The sequence below is a fragment of the Schistocerca cancellata genome, chromosome 1, assembly GCF_023864275.1.
Source record: "Schistocerca cancellata isolate TAMUIC-IGC-003103 chromosome 1, iqSchCanc2.1, whole genome shotgun sequence".
NCBI lineage: Eukaryota > Metazoa > Arthropoda > Insecta > Orthoptera > Acrididae > Schistocerca > Schistocerca cancellata.
In genome coordinates, this window is record NC_064626.1 from 670,304,326 (window position 1) to 670,330,102 (window position 25,777).

Sequence of the window (25,777 nt, forward strand, 5' to 3'; positions counted from 1 at the left end):
GTGACTTCAATGTTACTACGTACAAACAACAGTGCAGCTGGGACAAAATCTCAACTCTTCCTCTATCCTGTGACACGCACAATGTGTTTCTACCTTTCATAGTTTATGTAAACAACTGAAACCTGTACTTTCTTTTTGAATCATCCGGTGTAGAGGGCTATGCAAGAGAAAACAAACTTGAAGGCAATATTAATCTAACAGAGCACCAAACAACCTGCATCAAAACAAGGCCTCTGGGGTAAATGACATTTCCTCAGAATTACTGAGACCCTTGAGATAGCCGGCCATGAAAAACTATTCCACTTGGTGCACGAGATATTTGACACCTGTGAAATACCCATGGACATCAAGACGAATGAAATAATTCAAATTCCTAAAATGGCACATGCTGTCAAGTGTGAACATTATTAGAACTATCAGTTTACAGAAGAATAAAAAAAGCTGGCAGAAGCTGACCTCAGCAATATTAGAATGAGCTCCAGAGAACTGTAGGGATTCACAAGGCATTATTGAACTGGCAACTTACCTTAGAAAATGAGTACAAGAAAGCAAAACTACATTTGTAGATTTACAGAAAGCTTTTGACAATGCTGAATGGAATGCACTCTTCGAAATTATGAGGGCGGTAAGGATAAAATGCATGGAGTGAGAGGTTATTAACAATCTGTACAGATACTGGACTGCTATTATAGGGGTAAAAGGACATGAAAGGGAAGCAGTAGACGAGAAGGGAGTGAGACAAGGGTATAGCCTATGTCGTATGTTGTTCAATCCATGCAGTGAGCAAGCAGAAATCCAAAAGTAATTTGGAAAGGGAATTAAAGTTCACTGGAATAAAATACAATTTTTGAGGCTCGCTAACATTAAAATTCCGCCCGAGACAGCAAAGGGCTTAGAAGACCAGTTGAATGGAATGGATAGTGTCTTGAAAGGAAGATATGAGATGAACATAAACAAACGGACACAAGGGCAATGGGATTTAGTAAAATTATATAGGCAATCTGAAGGAGTTAGATTAGGAAATGAGACACTATAAGTAGTAGATGAGTTTTACTATCTGAGCAGTAGAATAACTGGTGATGGCCAAAGCAGAGAGCATATAAAATGCAGACTAAAGTGCGCATCATTTATGACGGCGGCTGAGTTTAGGCTCGTTCTGCGCATCTGACGTCACAAAACACAGTCAGCCAATGAACAGAGAACAACATTGCCAGAGCTCGACTGCAGTGCAGAGCACAGACGAGTGTCTTCAGTTTAAGAAACATTCAGTCATAAATAAAGTAATTAAACAAAAGCAATGTCTTGATGACAGACTTTCTTTTATAGAAAGTTTGGAAAAAGCATTTTTATACCAATTGCTTCATATTCTATTAATTAATTAAACCAAACAAGCAATAAACCTCCTAATTCAGGCGATAGCAAGGAAAGGTGTTTGTATCATTCTCACTAACCACTTTTTCGCAATAAAGAACAGCGGTAATTGTTTATTTCCTATTGTACTTCGACGAAATGTGAGTAATTCATAATCATACCAACACTGTTTGTTGGTATATTGTGTGATATTTTAAAGTCCTCCGGGTAATATATTAAACGACGAGCTGCGTTAGCGTAATGGTTAAACTGTATAGCTGCTAAGCAAAAGGTTCCGAGTTCAAACCTTGATCGGTGCCTAATATTTTCTTTATTTAAAAACTATATCGAAGTGTCTTACTTCATTAATTTTATTCGTTTGAATGTAATTTTTTGAAATTTCTAGTGGTAACTAAAATCGACCATACAGAAAGTATACGCTATGGACTTTTACCTCTGCAAACTCTCCAAAATTTCGTGCAATGGTTTACTACATCTAATGCTGCACAATAACTGCGTTGAACATCAAAACAAAATTAAGTCATTTATGGGGGGAAGGTATCAGTCAAGAAGATATGTAAAAATTAAATTTTTGGGCCAAATAGTTTTTGTGAAATCGAATGATAAAGTGTGTCAAAGCAGTCGAAACACCATGTGTCTGCACAGGCGAGCAGTGCAATGACGACAAAATCACGCACATCGCGGAATGCAGGGAGCATGTCCCTCTAGCGGTGAAAGAGTTAATGCGGTGGTGGTGGCTTTACTTCATAAACTGCGCGCTCCCCCCTAAATGTACGTTTGCGAACTATATTACGGTGCTACTTCTCTTGGCACTTGCAACTGGCAACGCAGCAATCTCCCGCGTCTGGGCGGGCATGCGTGAACTGCCAAGATAAAAGAATTGAACTATAGCTACAGCACAAAACAATTCATGAAAAAGAAGAATTTGTTAACATCTAATTTAAATCTAAGTGTTAGGAAGTCTTTCCTGAAATTATTTGTCTGGAATGTAGCTTTGTACAGAAGTGAAACATAGAAGATAAGAAGTTCAGTCAAGAAGAGAATAGAAGGTGGTGCTACAAGAAAATGCTGAACATTAGATGGGTAGATTGAGTAACTAACAAAGAGTTACTGAATCATATTGGGGGGAAAAGAAATTTATGGCACAACTTAACTAAAAGAAAGGTTCAACTGATAGGACACCACCTTAACTGTGAAAGAATCATCATTTTGGTAATGAAGTGGAATGTGTGTGTGTGTGTGTGTGTGTGTGTGTGTGTGTGTGTGTGTGTGTGTGTGTGGGAGGGGGTGGGGGTAAAAATTGTAGAGGAAGACCATGTGATGAATGTAGCAAGCAGGTTCAAATGGATGTAGGTTGCACTAATTACTCAGAGATGAAGAGCCTTGCACAGAATAGAGCAGCATGGAGTGTTGCATAAAACCAGTCTTCAGATTGAAGACCACAACAAGGTTGCTTCAGATGATGAAAATCCACATCAATAGGCACAGACTGCTACATAGAAAACAGGCCAACACTAAATCAATATGTTAGTGGAAAGTTCTAGATGTAACAGCTAATAATGAAAGGAGTAAAAGTACCCAGTCACCATACAGTGAGAGGCACCAAGCCATCACACATACATAAACAAGGCTGAAATAATCACCAAGTTTTTGGACAATCTCCTTCCTCAGGGCTAATGAAATTGAAAACTACCAACACAAATAAACACATCTGTAAATGACTACATCTTCCTGGTGTGTGCATGTGTGTGTGTGTGTGTGTGTGTGTGTGTGTGTGTGTGTGTGAGAGAGAGAGAGAGAGAGAGAGAGAGAGAAAAGCAATATTGCCTGTAAGATTAGTTTCTATTTGTTTATATGCCCACCAACTGATCACTGCATCACAAAATGTTGAGTGGCTGCCTATCTACATTCCATCAATAAATTTTACAAAGATAGTTGATAGGAAAAATGCTTCAGGCTCAGTCCTGAAGACATATGAGAAGAGAGCATCCAGGTACATTTCACATACCTAGTTATATGTTCCATAGATTAAATATATGATAGACATTTATGATGTGGAATGCATCATGTGAACAACAGTTGCATATATTTATTAAAAATAATTTATAATACATTATCTCAGTGAAAATATGGATTGTAATATGTTGACCATTTACATTATTTCAGGTCTTTTTTCATTTCTTACCTCAGTGCCTTCTGTTAGCAAAAGGTTATAAAATTCACAAAGTTAGTTTAAAGTTAAATGTGTAGTACAAATTTAGTGCAGCATTTGCAAATGCTCAAAAATACACAATACATCATGATAAATACAGGCCTTGACATAATTAATAAAAGGATGAACAGTAAAATATTAGAACCTAGAATTCTGAATCAGACCTATCTGGCACTTGCTGTTACACAGACAAAAATCCCAAAGGTGGCTCATACAAGTAAATTAACTTGTGAATGCATGCATTTTTAGGTGGCTGTATTTGTGACACCTACACTAGCATCACAAAGATGAACTCTGTAATGATAGTTTACTACATGGAAAATACAGGAAATCTTAGAGCACCAACAAATTACATCTTCCACTTGGGGACACAAATGATACCACGGTGTGGCCTGATCGAGGAATTATTGAACCAAGTTCATCCAAATATTGTACATTAATCAGGCCATAGTTGTAAAAAAGAAATTTGAAAAGTATTGCTCCTGTATAGACTACAGAAAATTAAAGTCAAAGACTTATTGCCCTTGTGGAAGATCTTTTAAATAAACTGAAAGATACCCGCGTGTTTTGCACACAAGACCTCAATAGTAAAATTTTTCAGAGTGACACTAATGATAAATGGCAAAAGTATACTGTGCTTGTGACTCTGGGTAGTTCCTGTTTAGGAAAGTTATTTCTGACTATCAAATTCTCCTGCAGTTTTCCAGTGTTTTATAAACACTGTTCTTTTTAGGCATTGGCTTAAGAGAAGATTGTAATTACTTACATGGATGATGAGGGTGTGACACTGCAGTTGCTTGGTTTAGCACTGAAAACTAGGGCAGACTGCAGCTTCGGAAAAGTGTGGCAAAATGATAGGTCTTGAATGGAACTCTTGCGTTTTTTTACATGTTATAGGATATGAAGGAATCACATATCATTCTGAGAAGACAGAAGCCTTTCAAAATATGCAGAACCAAACTATACTGCAAGAATACAAAGCTTCCTAGTATTAACAGGATATGTTAGGAAGTTTCTGTCAAATTACCTTGTAAGTGCAAAATCCATGGGTGATTTACTGAGAAATAACCAGGAATCCAAGGTTGAATAATAGCAGAGACATGCATTCTAGATGCTTTACAACATCCTTCCATCAGCCCAGTTTTAAAAACACACAATCAAAGTACACACTAATGCAGCAAAGAAGGCTCTGCAGCTGCTTTATTACAAAAATGTCCAGATTATGGCATGTTACATGGGGTAAAGAAGTAACACCTCAACAACAGATTGACTGACCGATTGATTGATTTGTGGGAGGGGACCAAACAGCGTGGTCATCAGTCCCATTGGGTTAGGGAAGGATGGGGAAGGAAGTCGGCCATGCCGTTTCAAAAGAACCATCCCACCATTTGCCTCAAGCGATTTAGAGACATCACAGAAAACCTAAATCAGGATGGCCAGACGGAAGTTTGAACCGTTGTCCTCCAAAATGTGAGTCCAGTTTGCTAACCACTGCGCCACCTCGCTCGGTCAACAACAGAACTGTCACAGCTACAACTGATGTCAGAAGAAATCTTAAGTGAAATGATGGAGACCTTGTGGCAATAAAACAATAAAACAAACACAAATTAGTTGAAAATTAAGTTGAAAGCCAATAATCTTGGTCTCTACAGAATTAGAAATTCAAAATACTGCAACGTAGGGTATAATCACAAAAATCCAAAGACTGGGACGACTTGCACCATATTTAATACAATCCTGGCCAAGTGACGAATCATCATCACAGTCGGATGACTGTCAGGATGGATTAATGTGCATCTTGGCTGGAGGACTTAAATGCACACAAATAATGACAGATTTTGTGGCTCTGATTTAGCAATAAATTCATCCCATCTGCCTTAACTTAACAATTTCAATATTGCTGGACTCCTATCATTTTCCTATTTACATAAGCCACTTTCATAACAAAGCTGGATATATTTACAGACTGATGCACCAACTTCCACTAATACAATATGCACAATACTAATGTGGTTCCACATTGCTGTCTTTTCTGGCTACTTTACAGACTCCCCTTTCTCTTTCTGAACACACACACACACACACACACACACACACACACACACACACACACAGGTACTTGTGGTGATCCAAAGTTTGTTTGACAATTTACTAATACCAAACCTCAGTACATTTTAAGTGAACTATTATTATGAGAAGCAAAGTTGCTACTCACCATATAGCGGAGATGCTGAATCGCGGATAGGCACAACAAAAAGACTTTCACACTTACAGCTTTCGGCCAATGGCCTTTGTCAACAAAACACACACACACACACACACACACACACACACACACACATGCGCACACACGCACACAAATGCAACATGGGTGTGACTTGCATTTGCTTGTGTGGGGGGGGGGGGGGAGGGGGGGCAGCCGTATGTGTATCTATTGTTGAAGAAGTCTTTTTGTTTTGCCTATCTGAGACTCAGCATCTCCGCTATATGGTGAGTAGCAACTTTCCTTCTCATAATATTGTTTTATTCTATCATGGATTTTCCATTGTTAGATTAAATGAAACACTCAGAAATTGTTGCAGTCTTACCAACAAATATACTGAATTTAATAATACTATCAGGCTCATGTTTCATTTTCCTTTTCAATTTTCCACTGAGTATTCTACCGCTTGTCATCATTTTCTTTAGCTGTATCTGAACTGACGCTGTGGCAAAGCTACATAATATAACTGTGGATCATCATAAAAGAATCCAATTACCCCAAGATAAGCACACAGTCATTTATTAACTTCAATTTGTTGGATGAGTAAACCATACAGGGTTTCTCTTCTAAGAACCATCACGTGAATTTTATCTCATGTTTTGGCAGAAATTTGCAATTTAATTTTTCCAATGTCTCACTGGAGTCAACTAAAACAAATACTGCTCATAATGTCTCTCTTGTAATACCCACTACGGGAAGTGTCCATTTGTTTCCAGTTACAAACAAAATTATTTTTAAGAAGGAATTTTAAGACCCCATTCAATAGAGTGGTCCACAATTAGCCTTGTGTGATATTCAATTTAGCAATGTGTATTAACAGCAACAGTAAAACATGATGAATAACCATACTACAGCAGCGACAGAGTAGCAATGCTGCATGGTGATAAGCAGATTGTGTGTGGCAGGGCAACACACAAGATGTGGAAATGAAAACATGGCGAACAAATTTTTACCAAACTTTTGGTGTCTGTTGTAATCAACAGCATTAGACACTCGCTGAGAGAAATTCAAGAAGCCACAGTAGTAATAGTGCCCAATAAGCCCATCAGTTTCAAACTGATTTCACAGCACAGCCTAGTGTTTCGGCTTCTGTACCTTCCCCCACATGAAATTTTTGGGATTAAGAAAACATAGCACAACGTAGATGAAAAAATTACTTTAGCTTAGTTATTGCACTGAGAGTGGCAAGACTATACTTTTGCAATGAGTTTTGACCGATAAATTCCTTATTTCAAAAGCAGCTTTCTGTATCTGATTTGCATTCCACAATCAACAATGAGAGTTATCACTAATTCTTTGTATTGGACATGTGATCCATTAACAGTCCACATCACATAAAAAATTAATTCCAAATTTCAGTCAACGTAAAGTAGCCAATAAATGCTTGGACGGACACACATGTGATCCATTAACAGTCCACTCATTGTTGTGTGTTCACTTATCCTTTATTGGCCCCAAGAAGTGGAAGTTGAGGAAGGACAGATAATGTGAGCTTGCTAGCCATGCAGCATCTATGTCTGTCTACTGCTGTACTGGGAAAGAGAATCTGTGCCTCTTGGTGTGCAGGTACAGTGCACTGGCTAGGTGCACCATCCTGTTGCATCCATATCATCTGCCACCTCCACCGTAATTCAGTATCTTGAGTAGAGCAGGCTGTCTGTTTTGAAGGAAGCTGCTTAAAATGCTAAGCACAGCCCCAACAATTGATGATCTATTTGTGTTGATTATCTGTCTCCTGCAGGTAGTGGGGTTTCACAGAAGCCCCATAGCATTCCACAGAACGATCTGGCAAACTAGTGCTGCAAAACATTTACTTGCCTTTAAGAAAATCAATAGATTTGTTTAATGCTTAGTCACAAAAGATTAGCCAATCAGCCCAGTCCTCCACTGAAAGCTTTTGGTGCACATGCTAGCACTACAGGTGCATTTTTGAGTCTTTCAAAATCAGTGCACCATGCTGCGTGAAATTTGTAACACTCTAATGAGTGTCCACATACTTCTTTGTGCCTTTGCAAGTATCACATCCTTGCAAGTATCACATCCAATTCAGGGCATTGTTTTAGTTTCGCACAAGCTGTTTTACTGGGTGCAAGTCCCCAGTGCATCGAGCTCATTCTACTGCATCCCAAAACGTGTCTTCACAAAGGTTTCTCCCTTCTCACTCTATATAACTGAGCTGCCTCCTTGGCAATCTCATTACACATATGTAAATGAATACAAATTGCACTATGGAATTGAGAAAGGGATATCCACTTCAGCAACAACAATTAAACAAGATGTTAATATAGAAGTGCACTGGCAGCACTCATCCTTAAACAAAAGCTCATCTGTTATTTCTGAAGGTGGGTACATGTTGTAGTCTACAATGTGGTGTGGCAGGAAGAAGGCTGAGGTATGTCCACAGCCAGCTCCAGTGCCCTATAGCACTTGTTATAACTGTAAACATTTGTTTACAAATTCTTCGTAGTCCTGCTGGACCCGTATCGTGAGCCGTGCTGTCTCATTCTGTCTGCTACCACAACCTAGCAACACTGCTCTGTTGCTGCTGGAATATGTTTATTTTTCACATTTTACTGTCCCTATTAATACACTGCTAAACCAGATTTTGCACTAGACTGCACTGCACTGCTCTATCTAATGGGCACATAAAATTCTGTTGAACGAACATTTTGTTTGTAATGGAAACAAACCTGACATTTTCTTACGACAGTGGGCTTCGCAAAAATCTGTGATAAGCAATATTTGTACGAGCCAACATCATCTCACGTTGCAAAAACAGAATTACAAATATCTGGCAAAACACCAGTGAAAATCCACTCAACGATTCTGTTCGATCCCGTACATAAAGGTCCTATAATCTCTAGCTACTCGAGTAGTAATTCGTAAATAGCTAGTAGATAGCAAAAAAGTAAACAGCAAAAAGCCACAGTCCACAGAAGTATTCAGTAAAAAGCCTAGTCTGCTAGAACTTCTAAATAAATCATTAAGAACAATTTTTGAGAAGTTTTGTTTATGAGGTAACATGTGGATAAAAACCAGCTAGAATATTAGGAAAAGGATAAAAGAGACATTCAATACATAATACAACACTTTTCTCCTGGAAACTGGTTGGTCTTATTCAGGATTCCAATATACCATATTATTGCCACTCTTTTGGTGGCAAAACCCTATTTTTCAACATAATCTCCATTCATTTGACAGCTGTACTCCACCTTACTATGAGGGGCTGTATGCCTGCATGGTAACATTCTACTGGTTGACAAAGAAGCCAACATCTTGCTACAACAATAACCTCTCTTTCATCCACATACTGCTTCCCACGGAGTGCGTTCTTCATTGGGCTAAACAGATGGAAGTTGGAAGATGTGAGATCTGGGCTGTAGGGTGGACGAGGAAGAACAGTAAAGTGAAGTTTTGTAGCCACTCTCGGGTGAGCAGACTCGTGTAAGGCTTCGCATTATCACGGTGAAGGGGGAAGTTCATTTGCATCTCTGTGGCAACGAACACAGTGAAGTTGTTTTTTCAATTTGCTGAGAGTAAGACAATACACAATACACTACAACTGTGCAAGGGAGGACATCGAAGCACAATAACTGCTTCAGAATCCTAGAAGACCACTGCCACGACTACTGGCTGAGGGTGCAGCTCTTAACTTTTTATTCGGAGGAGAGACGGTGAGGCACCACTCCATAGGTTGCTGTTTTGTTTCCAGTTCAAAGCGATGAACCTATGTTTCATTGCATGTGATGATGTTCGACAAAAAATTGTCACAATAAGCATTATGAGGCTTATGATGAGAATTTGTCCAGACAACTCCACACAGATGGTCTTCTGCTAGACAGTGAGGAACCGAGACAGCACACACACCTCTGAGTACCCTAATTGGTGGACGAGTGTGTCGGCACTACCGACAGAGGTGTATAGCTGTGCAGTGAGGTGTGCGACTGTGACGTATCGATCACCACAAATGAGACTGTCCACGTGTTCCGACACTGCAGGAGTCACAGCTGTGTACGTGGGAGATCAGACGAGTCTGCGCAACCTCGTTGCGATGATAACAGACACCTCACCCAATGATTCACCATACTTTTGTTCACTGTTGGGTCTCTCTAGACATTCTGCAAGCCCCTTCGAATATCTACGATACTCTGGTTTTCGGCCAAAAGCTACACGATGAGAGGTCTCTTTTTGGAACGTACCTTCATTACACGTGCTATTTTGAAGGCTACTTATGGCACCGCCTCCTATCGGAACTTCGTGAACGGGCTGAAGTGGGAATATTCCACAAGAGTGTTGCGTAACTTATTGAAAGCCCCTCGTAGATTACTACTCTGCACAGAGGAGGCGTTAAGTTGAGACACACACAATTAAAAAGACTACTAAACCTGGGCCTTCTTTGGAAAAAGAAACTACAAAAACATTAATACAAGCACCTATCTCCCCCCCCCCCCTCTCTCTCTCTCTCTCTCTCTCTCTCTCTCTCTCTCTCTCTCACACACACACACACACACACACACACACACACACACACACAGCCACTGCTTGTGGTCACTATGGATTGAAATTAAGAGTAAATTTTTAAGTTTTTTTAGTTAATGTAACATACAAATTATCATTAGTATTTTTTTTTACCATCTGCTCACATCCTTCAGTTGGCAATGGTGATGGCTGTTTATGATGGTCTGTGAAACCCATAAAATCAGCTGCACGCATAGATCCTAAATTCAAATCACCATACTCTTCAACGTGGCTCGTATTTGTCTCATAGCGCACCTCCTCAAATATGTGATGTAATGAGGCCTGTAGAAGATTTGTCTGAAAAACAAGACAACCATTTACCCTTCATTAAAAAAAATTTATTTTATAAGGTAAGCCTTTAATAAAGTGCAAAATAAAACAGAAACATCAAACGGAAGATGAGCTCTTAATACACTTATTGTTAACTATGATGCAGGCTCAGTTAGCTATGACATACCCACTAAATTTGAAGAACAGGCTGATCCTTACATTATGCAAGTGACAATTACTACACCACTCTCAGATTGTGTTAAAATTTTGTGTGCAAGTTCACTAAATGATTAGAGGAAGACGACAAATTTCTTGCCCACTAATATCTATACTATGTGAGTACGGGCCTCATAAGTGATAAAAAAATAAAGCTGTCATCAGCTCAAAGGCTGAATACCACAGAGCTTCCTCTGACCTCTGAACTAACTTACCCAGACAGTGATATGGGGACCTACAATTTTATGTTGACTCCAAAATACTCTGCAACTCAGCATTTTTCATACTAACGAATATCAACAGAGGTGAAAGAAGTGACAAGCGAACATAAAAATTCTAGGACTGACCAGTGGCTGAATCCCTGACTTCGGATCTGTAATCTGGCAATTAACCACTGAGCCGCACTCCTCTGAAGTGAAGGGTGACGAAATGTCTGGGCATATTTAAAAAGTTATGGCCAAGTCTGAAGTGCTTATATTAGTGAATAATTGTGATAAAGCTGCAAAACATGTCAAAAGGATTCCACAGATTGCACTATGCACATTCTGCAGGTCTCATATAATTTGACTCATATTTTTGATCTTACTGACTCTTAAAGTGGTTAATAAATTTTTCATGCTAATATTTTTCCCATATGTAAGTGGCATAGTTTTTCTGCATACCTATAAACCTAAAAGTGATAAAATCAGCACATTTTACGAAGAAGACAAAAATGTCATGAAGAAAGACAGCTTCCTAAAAGAACTAAGCGAACATGGGAGAAATTTTGTCACTTCAACATTTCTTGATGACCAAGTGCTACTTGGAGCAAAAGTAGTAACTTAAATAAAGTAAAATGTATGGAACATGCACAACTGAACTGTCTTGAACTACCTCACCAAGTTTTTCAATTCTATCGCGATTATTCACAGCACTTTACACTCTGCCAAAATTTTTAGATGTTGCCGCAACATTTTATCACTCTTCACTGTGTATTGATTGACTATTCTGCACATCTGGTAGAATATTTTGTAAATTATATTATGGACAGACCAGTTCATCACTGAAGGCAATTAAAGACGTGCAACCATGGCAGGCCCTTCTTGTGTGCCTGTCACTAAGTGTAATACAGTTTTGCATATTCATAACTAAGTGGAATATAGTTTTGCTTCTTCATACAGTGTCTCTTACAACAAATAACAAATCTGTAATTCTCTCTGAACATTTATTGATAATGCTAAATCACACACTGTTTAACAGTAAGTACATACTCTAATGAACGCACCAAACTTTTAAGTTTTCTGCTGTGTACTACGATGAAAGTAGTACTAACACTATTATAGGTTGCTATCCATTTTCTTGTTTTCAACTGCCTGTGTCTTGTTTAATAAATGGAGTTGCTGTTACTGCACAAAAAGTTTTGGTGATGAGGTGGCTGAACAGTCAAGGCATTCATGAATATTTTCAAGAAACGCTAACAAAAGTCTTGAGGCAGCAATGGATGCAGCATGTCCATTAACATCAGTTACTGGTCCAACATCTGCTCAACATCCCACGAGATTCTCTTTCCCACCAGTAATGACTTAAGCTGTTTTCGGCATTTTTACACAAAAGTTAGATTGTGCAATATACTTTGCAGCTCATATTACCAAGAATCCTTTGGTAGCTTAAAAATTCTCTTGTCTTGTCTCATTTCCTTTACATTGAAATTGAACACACAAAGTTTCACAGTTTCATGATTAAGAGGCAATAGAATCACTTCTGTTCCATCAGAGGGCAACACCAATTTAAAAAAGGGCCAAAAATTCAATACAGTAATGACAAATACTGTTACCCATGCTAGCAAGCATAGACATTACTTTAAAAAATGGAATTCGTGAATGCATATCAATTGTTGATAGAAAGAATCATGCATGCACTAACAGATTGTGTAAGAAAGTGGTTCCATTCTGCAAACTGGCATACACTGAAGTACAAACTGAACTAATTATCACTTAGCTACGTATCAGAAACCCTTAATTGCTCTATTTTTGTATTTCACAGCACAGTAAGCTCACAGTAAGGGCAGTCCATGCAAGACTCTTCCTCCTATGACTACAAGAGCAATTTCTGGCCAACATACAAGCACACTAACATGGGTTTTCAACTGCACTTACCAATGGAATGCAGCTGAGAGTTTGATCAACTTTGGGTTTATTTTTTCAAACAGACATTTTATTTTAAGAAGAGAATGATTACAGCTTTTAAACATTTTTCAAAAATCTTTATTAAAATATCATCAGTTCCAGTCAAACAACAGACCAACTTCAGGCATTAATAATTACATTAATTACAGATATTGCATCAAAACATGATGATTTCTATAAAAAGCACCCTTATCCATGAACTGTTTCCATGGTATGAGATTACATATTCCTTCAGTCTGGCCCTATGCATTGCTCTGACAACAAATATCATCATGGGTTTGTGGCTTTCATTGAAACAAAGCTTCTGTAGTCCCACTAGCCACTGAATGTAAGAAATGCCGCTTAATCATTTCCCAAGCTCTCCAGAGCAAGTCATGTAGTTATTATGCAGCAGCCACTGTGGCACAACACGCATCAAATGGTGTATACAGCATCGTGGTTATTGTCCACTCGTTGACAAAGATAGTGAAATGCTTGTCCTATGTATATGAATCGTGACACAATCCTGACTCCCTCCTTTCAAGTGTTCATGCCATGTCCGATTTTCCACACAATCCATAAATACTTAACATGTAACTGGGTGGTTGATTTTTTATTTATTTATTTTTTTGTGTGTGTGTCAGGGGGGCAGCACCAGTGAGGTCATCAGTCCCATTATCCAAGATGGCAGAAATCAAGGCGCAACAACACAAACAGCACAGTCCAGTTAAGGGGAAGGGATAGTATACAAAATTGTGGGAAAAGGCAAGGAGAATCTGGCTGGCGTGGAGGCCAGCTCAAGGCCTCGATAACCAACACCTACTCTAATTGAGGGACTCAAATTCCAGATGAAAATTCAAAGACAAACCACTTTAGTGAAGAAAACTGAGGACAGACGTGACCATGCTGGGTCGTCCACTAACACCTGAGACAAGAAAGGTGGGAGGGCATATTAAGTGTGAAGGACAAAAAGGCAGGGACAGTCAAACGATAAATGGATATCTGCAACTACAAAGAGGGGGCGGGGGAGGAGGGGGCGGCCCATTGTGGAGTAAGAAACCATGGATCAGTCTAATATGGCCAATATGAAGATGTTTGAGAATGGTGGATTTCCACTGGGAGAGGTGGAGATTAGGAACGCCACGTAGTGTGAGTTTCTTGGATGGTGCGAAGTTTATTAGACAGGGGGGGGGGTAGCCTTCCAAGAGTCAACCCACGATTGAGCAAAAAGGGATTTGATGAAAAACCACAAATCCGCCTCCAGTGGGGTATAGACATGGAGAATGGGTTGCCGCCCCCCACCACACACCACCACCCTCCCACCACAACTGGCCAGACAATTGCAGAAAGTTCATTACCAAGGATACCTAAATGCTCAGGAACCCAAAGGAAATCAATCGAACAAGCAGCGTCACCAAGAACAGCAAGTGTGTCGTGGATGGCAGAGACCAAGGTGTGGTGGCAAGAACAACAGGCAAAAGCCTGAAAGCCACTCATTGAGTCTGTACAAAACAAAACTTGGATGAGAGAGGACCGTTTAATGTGGAAGAGGGCCTGATAGACTGCCATCAATTCCACAGTAAACACCCTGCACGTGACAGACAAGAGATGGTGTTCCATGCCAACATGAGACATGATGGCATATCCCACATGATCGGTGGATTTAGAGCCATTGGTGTAAAAAACAATAGCATCCTGAAACTCCCGTAAGGGCATTCAGAACAAACAATGGAACACTACTGGAGCAATGAAGGATTTTGGACCCCACAAGAGATCCATCCGAATCCGGGGCCAAGAAACTAACTGAAGAGGCAGGTCAAAAGAAAAGGTGGGGAAGAGGACAAGGAGGGAAGATGGAAACCATGGCACAGAGAAGCGAGGCAGAGTCCAAGCAGTAAACTCATCCCAGAGCAGGCAGCGAGCAGGTGATTGCCCAAAGCTGCAAAAAGACTGGAATAGGAGTGGTGTGCAGGGGAAGTGCGGATAGTGATGGCATAGGAAACCACGAGTTAGAACGGCTGAATTGAAATGGGAGGGATCCCAGCATCACTCAGAAGACTACTGACAGGGCTAGTGTGAAATGCAACAGTTGCTCCAAAAGCAGCAGCATGGAAGGGGCAGTTGATCCATAAACTTGACAACAATAGCCCAGATGAGACAGAAATAATGCCCAGTATAAGCAGAGAATCGTCAAATAATCCCCACCCAAGGAGATGTGGCCAAGGAAGCAAAGAATATTGAGTTTACAAACACAGCCAACCTTTAGGTAATGGATATGGGGCAACCAAGTAAGCTTGTTGTCAAAAAGACCACACAAGAAATGGATCTGGGAGACCGTGGTCAAGCACCGAGCATCAAGGTAGAGCTCCAGATTAGGATGGGCTGTAGTACATGGACAGAAATGCACCACCTTTCAATTAAGGGGTAAGAATTGAAAACTGTGAAAGAGTGTACACATCAAAGCACACTGGATGGCACCCTGCAGCTGCCATTCCACAGAAGGCACTGAGTGGGAGTTATTCCAAATATGGAAATCATCTACATACAGAGCAGAGGTGACCAATGGTCTGTCAGAAGCCCCAAGTCCATTTCTAGCGATGAGAAAAAGAAGGACGCTTAATAAAGAACAGTGTCACAACCCAGACTCTGAACAACCGATGGGACAGGAAGTGGGAAAAAATTGGAATGGACCCCCAAAGACCTCACTCACGTAATAATAGGAGGATGTGATGGTGCAAAGCTGTGTTGTGTGGTGTCACCGCCAGACACCACACTTGCTAGGTGGTAGCTTAAATCGGCCGCGGTCCATTAGTACGTGTCGGACCCGCGTGTCGCCGCCATCAGTACTTGCAGAACTAGCGCCACCACATGGCAGGTCTAGAAAGACGGACTAGCACTCGCCCCAGTTGTACGGACGACATTGCTAGCGACTAGACGTGCTAAGCCTTCCTCTCATTTGCCGAGAGATAGTTAGAATAGCCTTCAGCTAAGTCCATAGCTACGACCTAGCAAGGCGCAGTTAACCATATCTGGAGAGAGTCTTACTTGTATTCACCATAAACGATGTATACCAAAAGGATGGATTAAAGTTAAGTATTCCCAAAGCAACGTACTTTTCTTATTAGCATTCATTGAGCATCCTGTTTCAGAATTCACGATATTCTGGGTGAGCTGATAGCGTGCCTATTCGGCCCTTCTAAATAACACTGTGTCGGCACTTCTGTCGACACATAACATGTTGTAGGCCTTACAAAGATCGAAGAAGACTGCAACAGGATGACAGTGCTGAGGAAAGGCCTACCGAACTGTGGTGTCCAATCGAAGCAGATGATCAATCGGAGACCATCCCTCCAGAAAGCTGCACTGGTAAGGAGATAAAAGGTCCCGAGATTCAACGACCCAATTGAGCTGATGAGCTACCATCCATTCTGGTAACTTACAGGGAACACTGTGGTCAGGCTCACTGGCTGGTAACTATCAAGGGATGACAGATATTTGGTAGGCTTAAGAACAGGAACCACAATGCTCTCTATCTACTGACGGGGGAAAATGCCTTGGTACCAAATACGGTTAAACACATGGACATGATATTGTCATTGTGGAGGACTGAGGTGTTGAAGCAATTGATCAGGGCCACAAGCTGAATCGTTGGAAGAAGATAGGGCCAGAAGAGGCTCCCATTCAGTAGAAGATTCATTGAGGATCTCCCCAGACAGGAGTAAAAGGCGACAAATTAGAACTCACTGCTGCTTTCTTCCTTACTGGCATGTGAGTGAGTTCTCTCGCCTTTAAATCAGGACAAGGGGAGATGTTTTCAAAAAATGTCAAGTGGGACAGACAGACTGGCCCATAATTGAACACTGAGCAATAGATCATTTACAGTCCGCATGTCAAGGATCCAGGACAACTTATCTTTCTCTAGATGCTTATCATTTATTTTCCATACTTACATTTGCAGAAATATAAACTGTTTTAAAGAAGGTTTCTTATTAATATGATAAACTAAAATACATGTTCTACGAATACTGTACAAAAACTTTAGTAAAATTTTAAAATAAAAGATGAATCTGTAAAATTGTTATCTCTACTGCCGCTTTCTTCCTCAAGAGAAATATTTAACTGGTACTTATGCCACATTCTGGCTCATCAAATTATAAACAAAAATGGGTAATTTATTGGAAAATGCCTTGCATGCCACTAAATACCAAATACAACCAGACACTTCCATGCAAAATGCCAATGCCTTGTTTTTCAAACATGGATAGTTCCAGCAGCAAACAAAACTGCTCCACAATGGTAGCGTGACACATGTAAGCTTATCACTTAGCATAGCATGAACAGCACCTTAAGGTTGAGACACATACAGTATGTCCCAACTAGAGATGGCTTCATGTTGGTAGTGTAAAGATACAAGTGAAGAAGAAATCTCATTTAAACACAACAATCAGCATCGGAAAAAGGAAGCCACCTATGAAACAATGTCTAGAATATTGCATTCAATGTAAGCAAAATATAAACTGTGAAAAAACTAAGGAGCAAGTAAGAATCATTTGAATGCATACTACAGAAGACTGAAATACACTGCACTGATAAACCTTCACTAATCCACATCCTCCGCTCCCCCCCCCCCCCCCCCTTCCACACACTACTCAATAGTTCCCCCTTCCTCTTTCCAGTTGCCCTTTCCAGTCCACACCTCCACATTGTCTTCTTCATGTGCCACACCTCGCCGTCTCCAATGCCTGTAAGTTGCATGCCTAGCCCGTGCATCTGCCGCACCTCCCTCCTGAATTCCTAGCCTTTACATCTCCTGCCTCACTCCAAACTGCTAGCTACGAGTCCCCAACCTGTTCCATCCTGCTTTCTGCCTATTTCTCCCTATACTTACTCCACACAACTCAAGCCTCACACTAGTCCACCTGCCAGAAGCACTTCTTCTGAATACTAGGGAAGTTTTTTATTCTTTGTTGTGTGGCTGTCAATAACTTAATGTTCTGGCTATTAAATGAGTGGTCTTCTTTTATCCTAACTTATTTACATTTTCAGAACTGCCTTTGCTGTAAAGATATTAGTAATCTCCCTTTATCTACACAAGTGCCAGCTAGAGGCATATGACAAAGACCAACATTATTTCTCAGTTTCATTTGTAATTATGGCCTTGTGTGGTTCAGAGTATTAAGCACTGACCACTGAAGCATATTTAAAAATAACGAGTCTCCCATCACAGTACAGTAACTGTTTCATCATTCTTTCAAATTGAAATGTCATGACAGTCCCAAACCATCAGGTGATTGTATGGCGGACAGAACTATTCTCGATTACCGCATCCTGTGCAAAGAAGAAAAGTCGAGGGCAAAAGAGGTCACAGCAGACTGCAGAGCGAGTGGAGGAGTTACATCAAGCACTCACCTGCAATCCTCATTGTTCTGCTGCCAGACATACCTTGGCACTAACAATGACAAATCATTCCCTGCAGTACAAGATCTTTAATTACCTGCAAGTCCTCCCATACAAAATGCATGTCGTATAGAAACTAAATGAACAGGATAAAGTTACCCGACAAATCTTCACCTTACACTTCCTGATTTTTTCTTGTGGAGATAATTGAAGAGTCAAGTGATTGCCACACATCCTCATACTGTGGCTGAAACCAAGGATAGGAAACATATAGTTGTGTACGGGATCTCACTGAACATGCTGAATCAGCTGATAGAAAGTTTCAACCACCACCTTTAGGGTGCACACAAAGTGATGGCAACAAATTTATGGTGTAATATTAAAAACCAAGTAAAGGGCATATGATGTACACTGTGGCATATATTTTTCTTTGTTTTTAATGTGTGTTTCAATAAATATGTAATTTTTCCATCTTCTGTCATTTTTTATATCCTTCTATTCAGTCTGCCAGACTGTAGTAAGACAATGTAGCTTATAAACTGTGTTTGAAACATAATAAATTACCTGTTCAACATCATGCATCCAATTAACACTGAAGACATCACCAAGAAATGTATTCAGTGGTCCATACATGCACCATGCATAGGATGATTCGTGAGGGTCAGCAGCAGTAACCACAAAAACTGGAACGCAGGCAAAAGAAACACAGTCAGCATCTTTATAGCAATCTTTTTTTAACTGTATATTGACAATGCATTGTGGGATAAGACAGCACTTTCAGGATATCAAAACAATAGCACATGCTACAAGGAAACTATTTTATCCCCGGTACAGTTGTTTATGAGCTCTGGTAAACACTTTCTCACTGGTAAAACATGCTTCACAGTACTTTAAATGCGAACATTTTTAGGTTAGGCTTCTGCCTCTAGCCCCTCACTTCACATCTGTTTATTAACCCCAATCAAAGAGTGTAATGTATGTATGATTTTACTGTTGTAGCCAATATGATCATTGTAATTATAGTCTGTAACATTTCACCTAATTGTTATCAATAAGTATGAAGTTTAAGCCATTTTAACATTTCACGTGATTGTATAAACGAGCACGAATGTTAAAACAACTTGTCAGAATTGGATTTATATACCACCTGAAGTACACACACATAAACAAACACCGCTAAATGCTTAAAGCAATTATTCTGTAATAATATTGTTATGATGTATATTCTTTGCACTTTGCGATTATGTCTTCACTTCTGCTATACGAACCTTGCACCCAGCTGATTCCAGACGCCATATTTGTTTACAAATGTGGCAGTATACATGTGATGTGTTACGACAGCAAAAGGAACCTGTGATCACTGAAGGTACTGTAGTTTACTTATTTAATGTTTACCATTAGATATCAGTTTAATTTTTCGTCAAAAGTAATCCTAAACCATATTCTGAAATAGCATTTCGTTTCTCCACTAGGCAGTGCCACAAGTTCCTCCAAAAATCGTAACACAACACACACACAAATGTAATACTTACTAATGTAAATCCACCCGATGATGGAGGTTTAAACCTTCGAAACGCGTCGTGGAAATAAATAAAACGGTGACTGGTAACAGTGAACTTGTTGTTTCATTTAATGCTTCACAGTGATTATCTGCTGTCTGTCTAATTTAAAAATAAAAACAGCAAACATAGAAGATGCACAAAAACAGTAGTTGCCACTCAAAAATCTCATCTAAAAAATAAAAAAGCCTTATCAAATAAATGAAAAGCTCCTTATCATAGATGGATACCTCCAACTCCATTTTTTCACTTTTTTATGGGACCAAAAACTAACATACAGTATGTATGGTGTAGAACATTGAATATTTTTAGGTGATTCTTATGATCCCTTGAAAGTAAAGTCCAGTACAGTTTTCAATATGAAGTAACAAGCCTGAAATTTGTGAATAAATTTGGAAGCTGTCCAGTATTTACCCCCCCCCCCCCACCCCCACCCCTCCCCGTCCCACCTTGTGAGTATTTGTGCAAATTTGAAATTGAAGGCAGACATTTTTAACAGACATGGGAAATTGTCACGTAGAAGAAGGTGTAATCAGATGAATGATGAACACCAACAGTTCAGTATCAATCACTACACTACGGAGCTACTCAGCTTCTTCTGCGACAATATAATTAAATTTTCCTTGAGATATATGAGCCCCCCACTTAATCTATGATAATGATGGAAGCTAGAAAAATTAATTAAAATTTGTGCCATGGCTGGGCTTGAACTCAAGTCTCCTTGCATACTAGGCAAGTACCCCACAGTTCAAAACTCCCAATTGGGCAAAGCAGAAACACAGTGAGATATTACTTTCTTAATCTTCTTGTATTATGTAATCTTTACTCAAAATTTACTCAGGTTTGCAAAAAATTAATATTCCTGTGATGCTGATGGGCTACTTAATATTGTCAATCAAAATTTCTTCACAAACTGAACTTCACAAATGCTCATATTAACCACTTTCACTATTGACAACACTTTCCACTTCATTCTGAACCTGTGCTGAATTCAAGGTGCAGAAATGACAGACTTCTTAGTTACAGGAAAGAGAGATCCTCCAGTGATGTAATTCAGATTTCCATTGACAAGAATATCTTTTCTAATTTTTGATTATGTTTGAATCAACCTTTTACCCTTTTACAGCTGATAATATAATTTTTGAGTTTATTTTATTAATGCTTTTGCCTTTTCTCTCCAGTTAGAGGCAATCCAGTCTCTCACCAACAACTTCAGTGTATGTCGTGTGGGGCTCCTGCAAGCATGCAGAAGTGCTGCATCACAATGTGGCATGGGCTCAACTAATGTCCAAAGTGGTGCTGGAGGGAAGTGACACCATGAATCCTGCAGGGCTGTTTTTATATCCGTAAGAGTACGAGGGGGTGGAGATCTCTTCTGAACATCAAGTTGCAGGGCATCCCAGATATGCTCAATAATGTTTATATCTTGGGAGTTTGGTGGGCCAGCAGAAGTTTTTAAGCTCAGAAGAGTGTTGCTAGAGCCACTCTGCAGCAATTCTTGTCGTGTGGGTTGTCGTATTGACCTGCTGCCCAAGTCGGTGGGAATGCACAATGCAATGAAAGGATGAAGGTGATCAAACAAGATGCTTACATACGTGTCGCCTGTCGGAGTTGTATCTAAACGTATAAGGGGTCCCATATCGCCCCAACTGCACACACCCCACACCAGAGCCTCCACCAGCTTGAACAGTCCCCTGCTGACATGCAGGGTCCATGGATTCGTAAGGTTATCTCCATACTTGTACATGTCCATCCGCTTGGTAATATTTGAAACGAGTCTTGTCCGACAAAACAACATGTTTCCAGTCATCAACAGTCCAATGTCGGTGTTGACAAGCAAGGCGTAAAGCTTTGTGTCATGCATTCATCAAGGGTACATGAGTGGTCTTCAGCTCTGAAAGCTCATATTGATGATGTTTCATCGAATGGTTCACATGCTGATACTTGTTGATGGCCCAGCATTGAAATCTGCAGCAATCTGAGAAAATGTTGTACTTCTGTCACGTTGAACAATTCTCTTCAGTTGTCATTCATCCCGTTCTTGCAGGACCTTTTTCTAGCCGCAGCAATGTTGGAGATTTGATGTTTTACCAGATTCCTGATATTCACAGTACATACATGAAATGGTCTTACAGGAAAATCCCCACTTCATCTCTACCTCAGACACACTGTGTCCCATTGCTCATGCGCCAACTATAACACCACATTCAAACTCACTTAAATCTTGACAATCTGCCATTTCAGCAGCAGTAATGAATCTAACAACTGCACCAGACGCTTGTTGTCCTATATTGGCATTGCTGATGGCAGTGCCGTATTCTGTCTGTTTACATATCTCTGTATTTGAATGCACCTGCCTATAAGTTTCTTAAGCACTTCAGTGTATTAACAACAGCAAAACATTAGGAGATGTCCCGAATGAATTTTTCCAAGTAGATTCACATTATGCACACAAAGCTTTGTTGGCTTTTACTCTTATGTACAACAGTAGCATCAGTACCCACAATACAGGCGTACTGATTCACTATAAAGGATGTTAAAAAATTTAGTGCCCAAAATAACAGCGATGATGACAGAGACAAAAACAAATATATTTCATAAAGGAACCATGTGTCGGAAATGCATACTGTTGGAGTTCTGAGTATGCAGGAGGTTACTGTAAGTGATTAATAACAAAACAGTTTTAAATGTTTTTCACTGCTTTATTGTTCCGATCACTATTACATTATAATACATGTTCAAAACGAGCACCATTAAGCTCAGCACAGAGCCAATATTAACACAGCAGTGAGTTGTGTATTCACTGTAAGATGCATTGTGTGTTCTGTACTTGTGTGGCTGCTGCACAAATTCTTGCAACCAATTAGGCCTCTGAGTCAACAAGGGTATAATACACCTCAGCCTCCATGCAGCCCCAGAGAAAGAAGTCTAAATGGGTGAGGTCCAGGCATCTTGCAGGTCAATGTACAGGTCCTCCCTGGCCGAGCCACAAACTGCCAGAAGTACTGGTTATTACTGCTTGAACTGGTTTTGCAATGTGCTCTGAGGTCTCATCACACTGAAACCGCATCATCATCCAGGTATCTAGTGGTACCCCCTCCAATAATGTCAGTAGGTGTATTTCCAAGAACACACTGTACTATACTGACCACCAGAGTCGAGCAAGCAACATGTAAGGCCCAAGTAAGTAGTTGCCTATTATACCGGCCCCCATGTTTACTGTAAAATGTTTCTTCTGACGTCGCACAACTTTAACACATGGGTTTTCATATGACCATACATGTGAATTTTGGCTATTGTAAATGCCTTCCTGAGTAAATTGAGCCTCATCTGTAAACGTAATTGTCCTGCAGGCACTAGTGCTACCCATTGTTTACTATCTCATTGTCAAAGAGCATGATATCACAACATGCTACAAATCTCAAACCAACATCTTGTGTAATAACATTAGACACAATTACTTTTATCCGCTCCATTTGTGTATTACTTACATATGCTCAGGGCTAATGCAATATAAATTTCTAGCTTATAGTTGCTTTACAAAATATATTTGTTTTGTCTCTTGTATCAACCCTGTCAGTCTGGGCGCTGTGGTTTTGAACATTCTGTTTAGTGTCGTTATTTTGAGTTGATAACCAAATTCTCTCTCTCTCTCTCTCTCTCTCTCTCTCTCTCTCTCTCTCATGGCACTTACTTTTTTCCAAATTTTACCAGCATTCCCACTGGCACTGCTTTTAATAGAGACGATGTTTTTTACTACTCATGTTTGTCCAAGAGAATATGAGATTTATCCTTCAGGATTGTGGATTTATGTTTCCGGACTGTGGTTCGAATGCATAATACACAGAAGATATACTTTTGAAATTGCTGCTTCTTTTTTGCTCTCTTTTCTCTTTGGGCAGCCCTGTCAACCTGATCAGTCTATTACACAGCCTCGCACTGTCTTTCACAAGTCAGGGAGTGCTGGAAGAGAGTAATATCTTCTGGTTCAGATGGCTATACCTTGCAACTCCCTCTTGCCAGAGCTACTGTGAAAGCTGTAATGATCTGTGAGGGGAACAGGATCATACAATCAGCAACACAGCTCAAAGAGTGAAAGCAGCAGCCCTTTCTGCTGAACTTGGTACAAACAAAAGCTTCATTTTGAAGGAATACATCACCTTCTCCAGTGGCCATTAACTGACAGAAATCAATGAGACTTGTATTGTAACTGTAGTGCTACCAGCAAGAAAAGTCAGGACAAATTTTAACAGCTTCATGTCAAAGGCAACCAGGAGCCACCATATTATCCTTTCCTAGTAAATGCAGATCTCTACAGAAAATCCGCGAGATGTATTGATGGCTTCCTCCTAGGTAAAATATCCACTCCACTCATTTGATCTACAGGAGGGTAGCACCTGAAGGAAGAATAGCATTGAACATCCTGTTGACATCGAGGTCATTAGGGGCAGAACACAAGCTCGGTTTAAGGAAGGATGGGGAAGGAAATAAGCTGTGCCCTTTCATAGGAACCATTCCGGCATCTGCCTTAAGCAGTTTAGGGAAATCACAGAAAACAGTATCGCCCCAGATGAGCTATCAGAGTGCAAGAATGTTAATTAGGATGGACATGCAGAATGCTAAGATGTTAAAAGAGTGTAGGAAAAGTGAAAATTGGAAGGTAAAAATGGAAAGGAAATAGTCAGCTATTTCAGGAATTAGTGAGATATGGCAGCTAGTAGAGCAAGTTCTCTGGAGGTAGTGGAATGGCAGGAGTAAGAATAATAATACACAGGGAAACTGTCAACAAAGAAAAGAGTTGTCTGAAGCAAACAGAATAAATACTGATGGTGGAATTGAATGGATAGTTAGCAAATATAATGAACTTACAAGCGACGTATGCAAATGATAGCGACACTGAGAAAGTACGTGATAATATTAATGAGCTAGTAAAATATGTCGAAGGAGATGAGAATTTAACTGTAATGGGAGACCGGTAAGCAGTCATCTGTGAAGGCAGGAACAGACATTAGTGGTACAGTTTGATCACAGCAGACTAAGATACACTGCATCAGTCACTGCAAGTACATTTTCTGAAAACTTGCTGAGATGGAAGTGTACCTGCAATACAACAAGTAGAAGAGAAAGTGTGCTGACCCCCAACACGTTAATACAGGTAGCACAGAACACGTGATGTGCCTGCGAACTATGAGCTGCACTGTCGGTTGAGACCTAAGCTGACGTGGTTCTGCCATATCAGGAGGTATGTGTTGGTAGTGTTTGCACTTATTTTGCAATTTTGTTTACAGTGTTGTGAGTGAATGTTGCTGAGATGAAGGCTTTAGTGATAAAGTGGCGTTAAGAGTTCTAGGTACTTCTTAGTATTTAAAGAAGAAGAAGAAATGCCTATGAGTTTTATTCCAGCATGCAGATCTGTCTACACAGAAAGTAAGGGTAAACTTTTTTTTTTTTTTTTTTTTTGACCTCCAAAAAATGAAGTTGAGTTTTCCAAATGGGAGAGAGCAATACCTTGGAAAGACAGTGATCTGACTCACAATTGTTTTGTGTGAGATTCTCATTTTGGTGGCAAACTTTTCACAAAAGCGGACTCGTTTGTCATCTTTAGTAAACAAGTTAAAATTCCAAGACAAATGTAGTCTCTAAAACCGGAAGTGGTTCCTTATTTCTTTCCCAATTCACTGAAATATTTATTGACAGTATTACACAACAGAAAATCACCAGTGAAATACCACAGGAGAGAAGCCGCTGCAAAGGAAATGTTGAATGAGAAGTTATGACATCTCTCTATGTTTCTTCTGTCAAGGAAAATTTACAACAGCAGAAAGGT

The 25,777-nt window shown here is 39.9% G+C and overlaps 1 protein-coding gene across 2 annotated transcripts in view; it reads right to left on the reverse strand.

Annotated features, from left to right (window-relative positions):
* LOC126183865 (legumain-like) overlaps window positions 1-25,777 on the reverse strand; it is a 159,618-nt gene that overhangs the window by 20,872 nt on the left and 112,969 nt on the right. For both annotated transcript variants that reach the window (XM_049926168.1, XM_049926160.1), the window contains exons 8-9: window positions 18,956-19,074; window positions 10,479-10,661 (exon numbers count right to left, since the gene is read on the reverse strand). In XM_049926168.1, coding sequence (XP_049782125.1) covers window positions 10,479-10,661; window positions 18,956-19,074 — 302 coding nt within the window. The remainder of the gene's footprint in view (window positions 1-10,478; window positions 10,662-18,955; window positions 19,075-25,777) is intronic.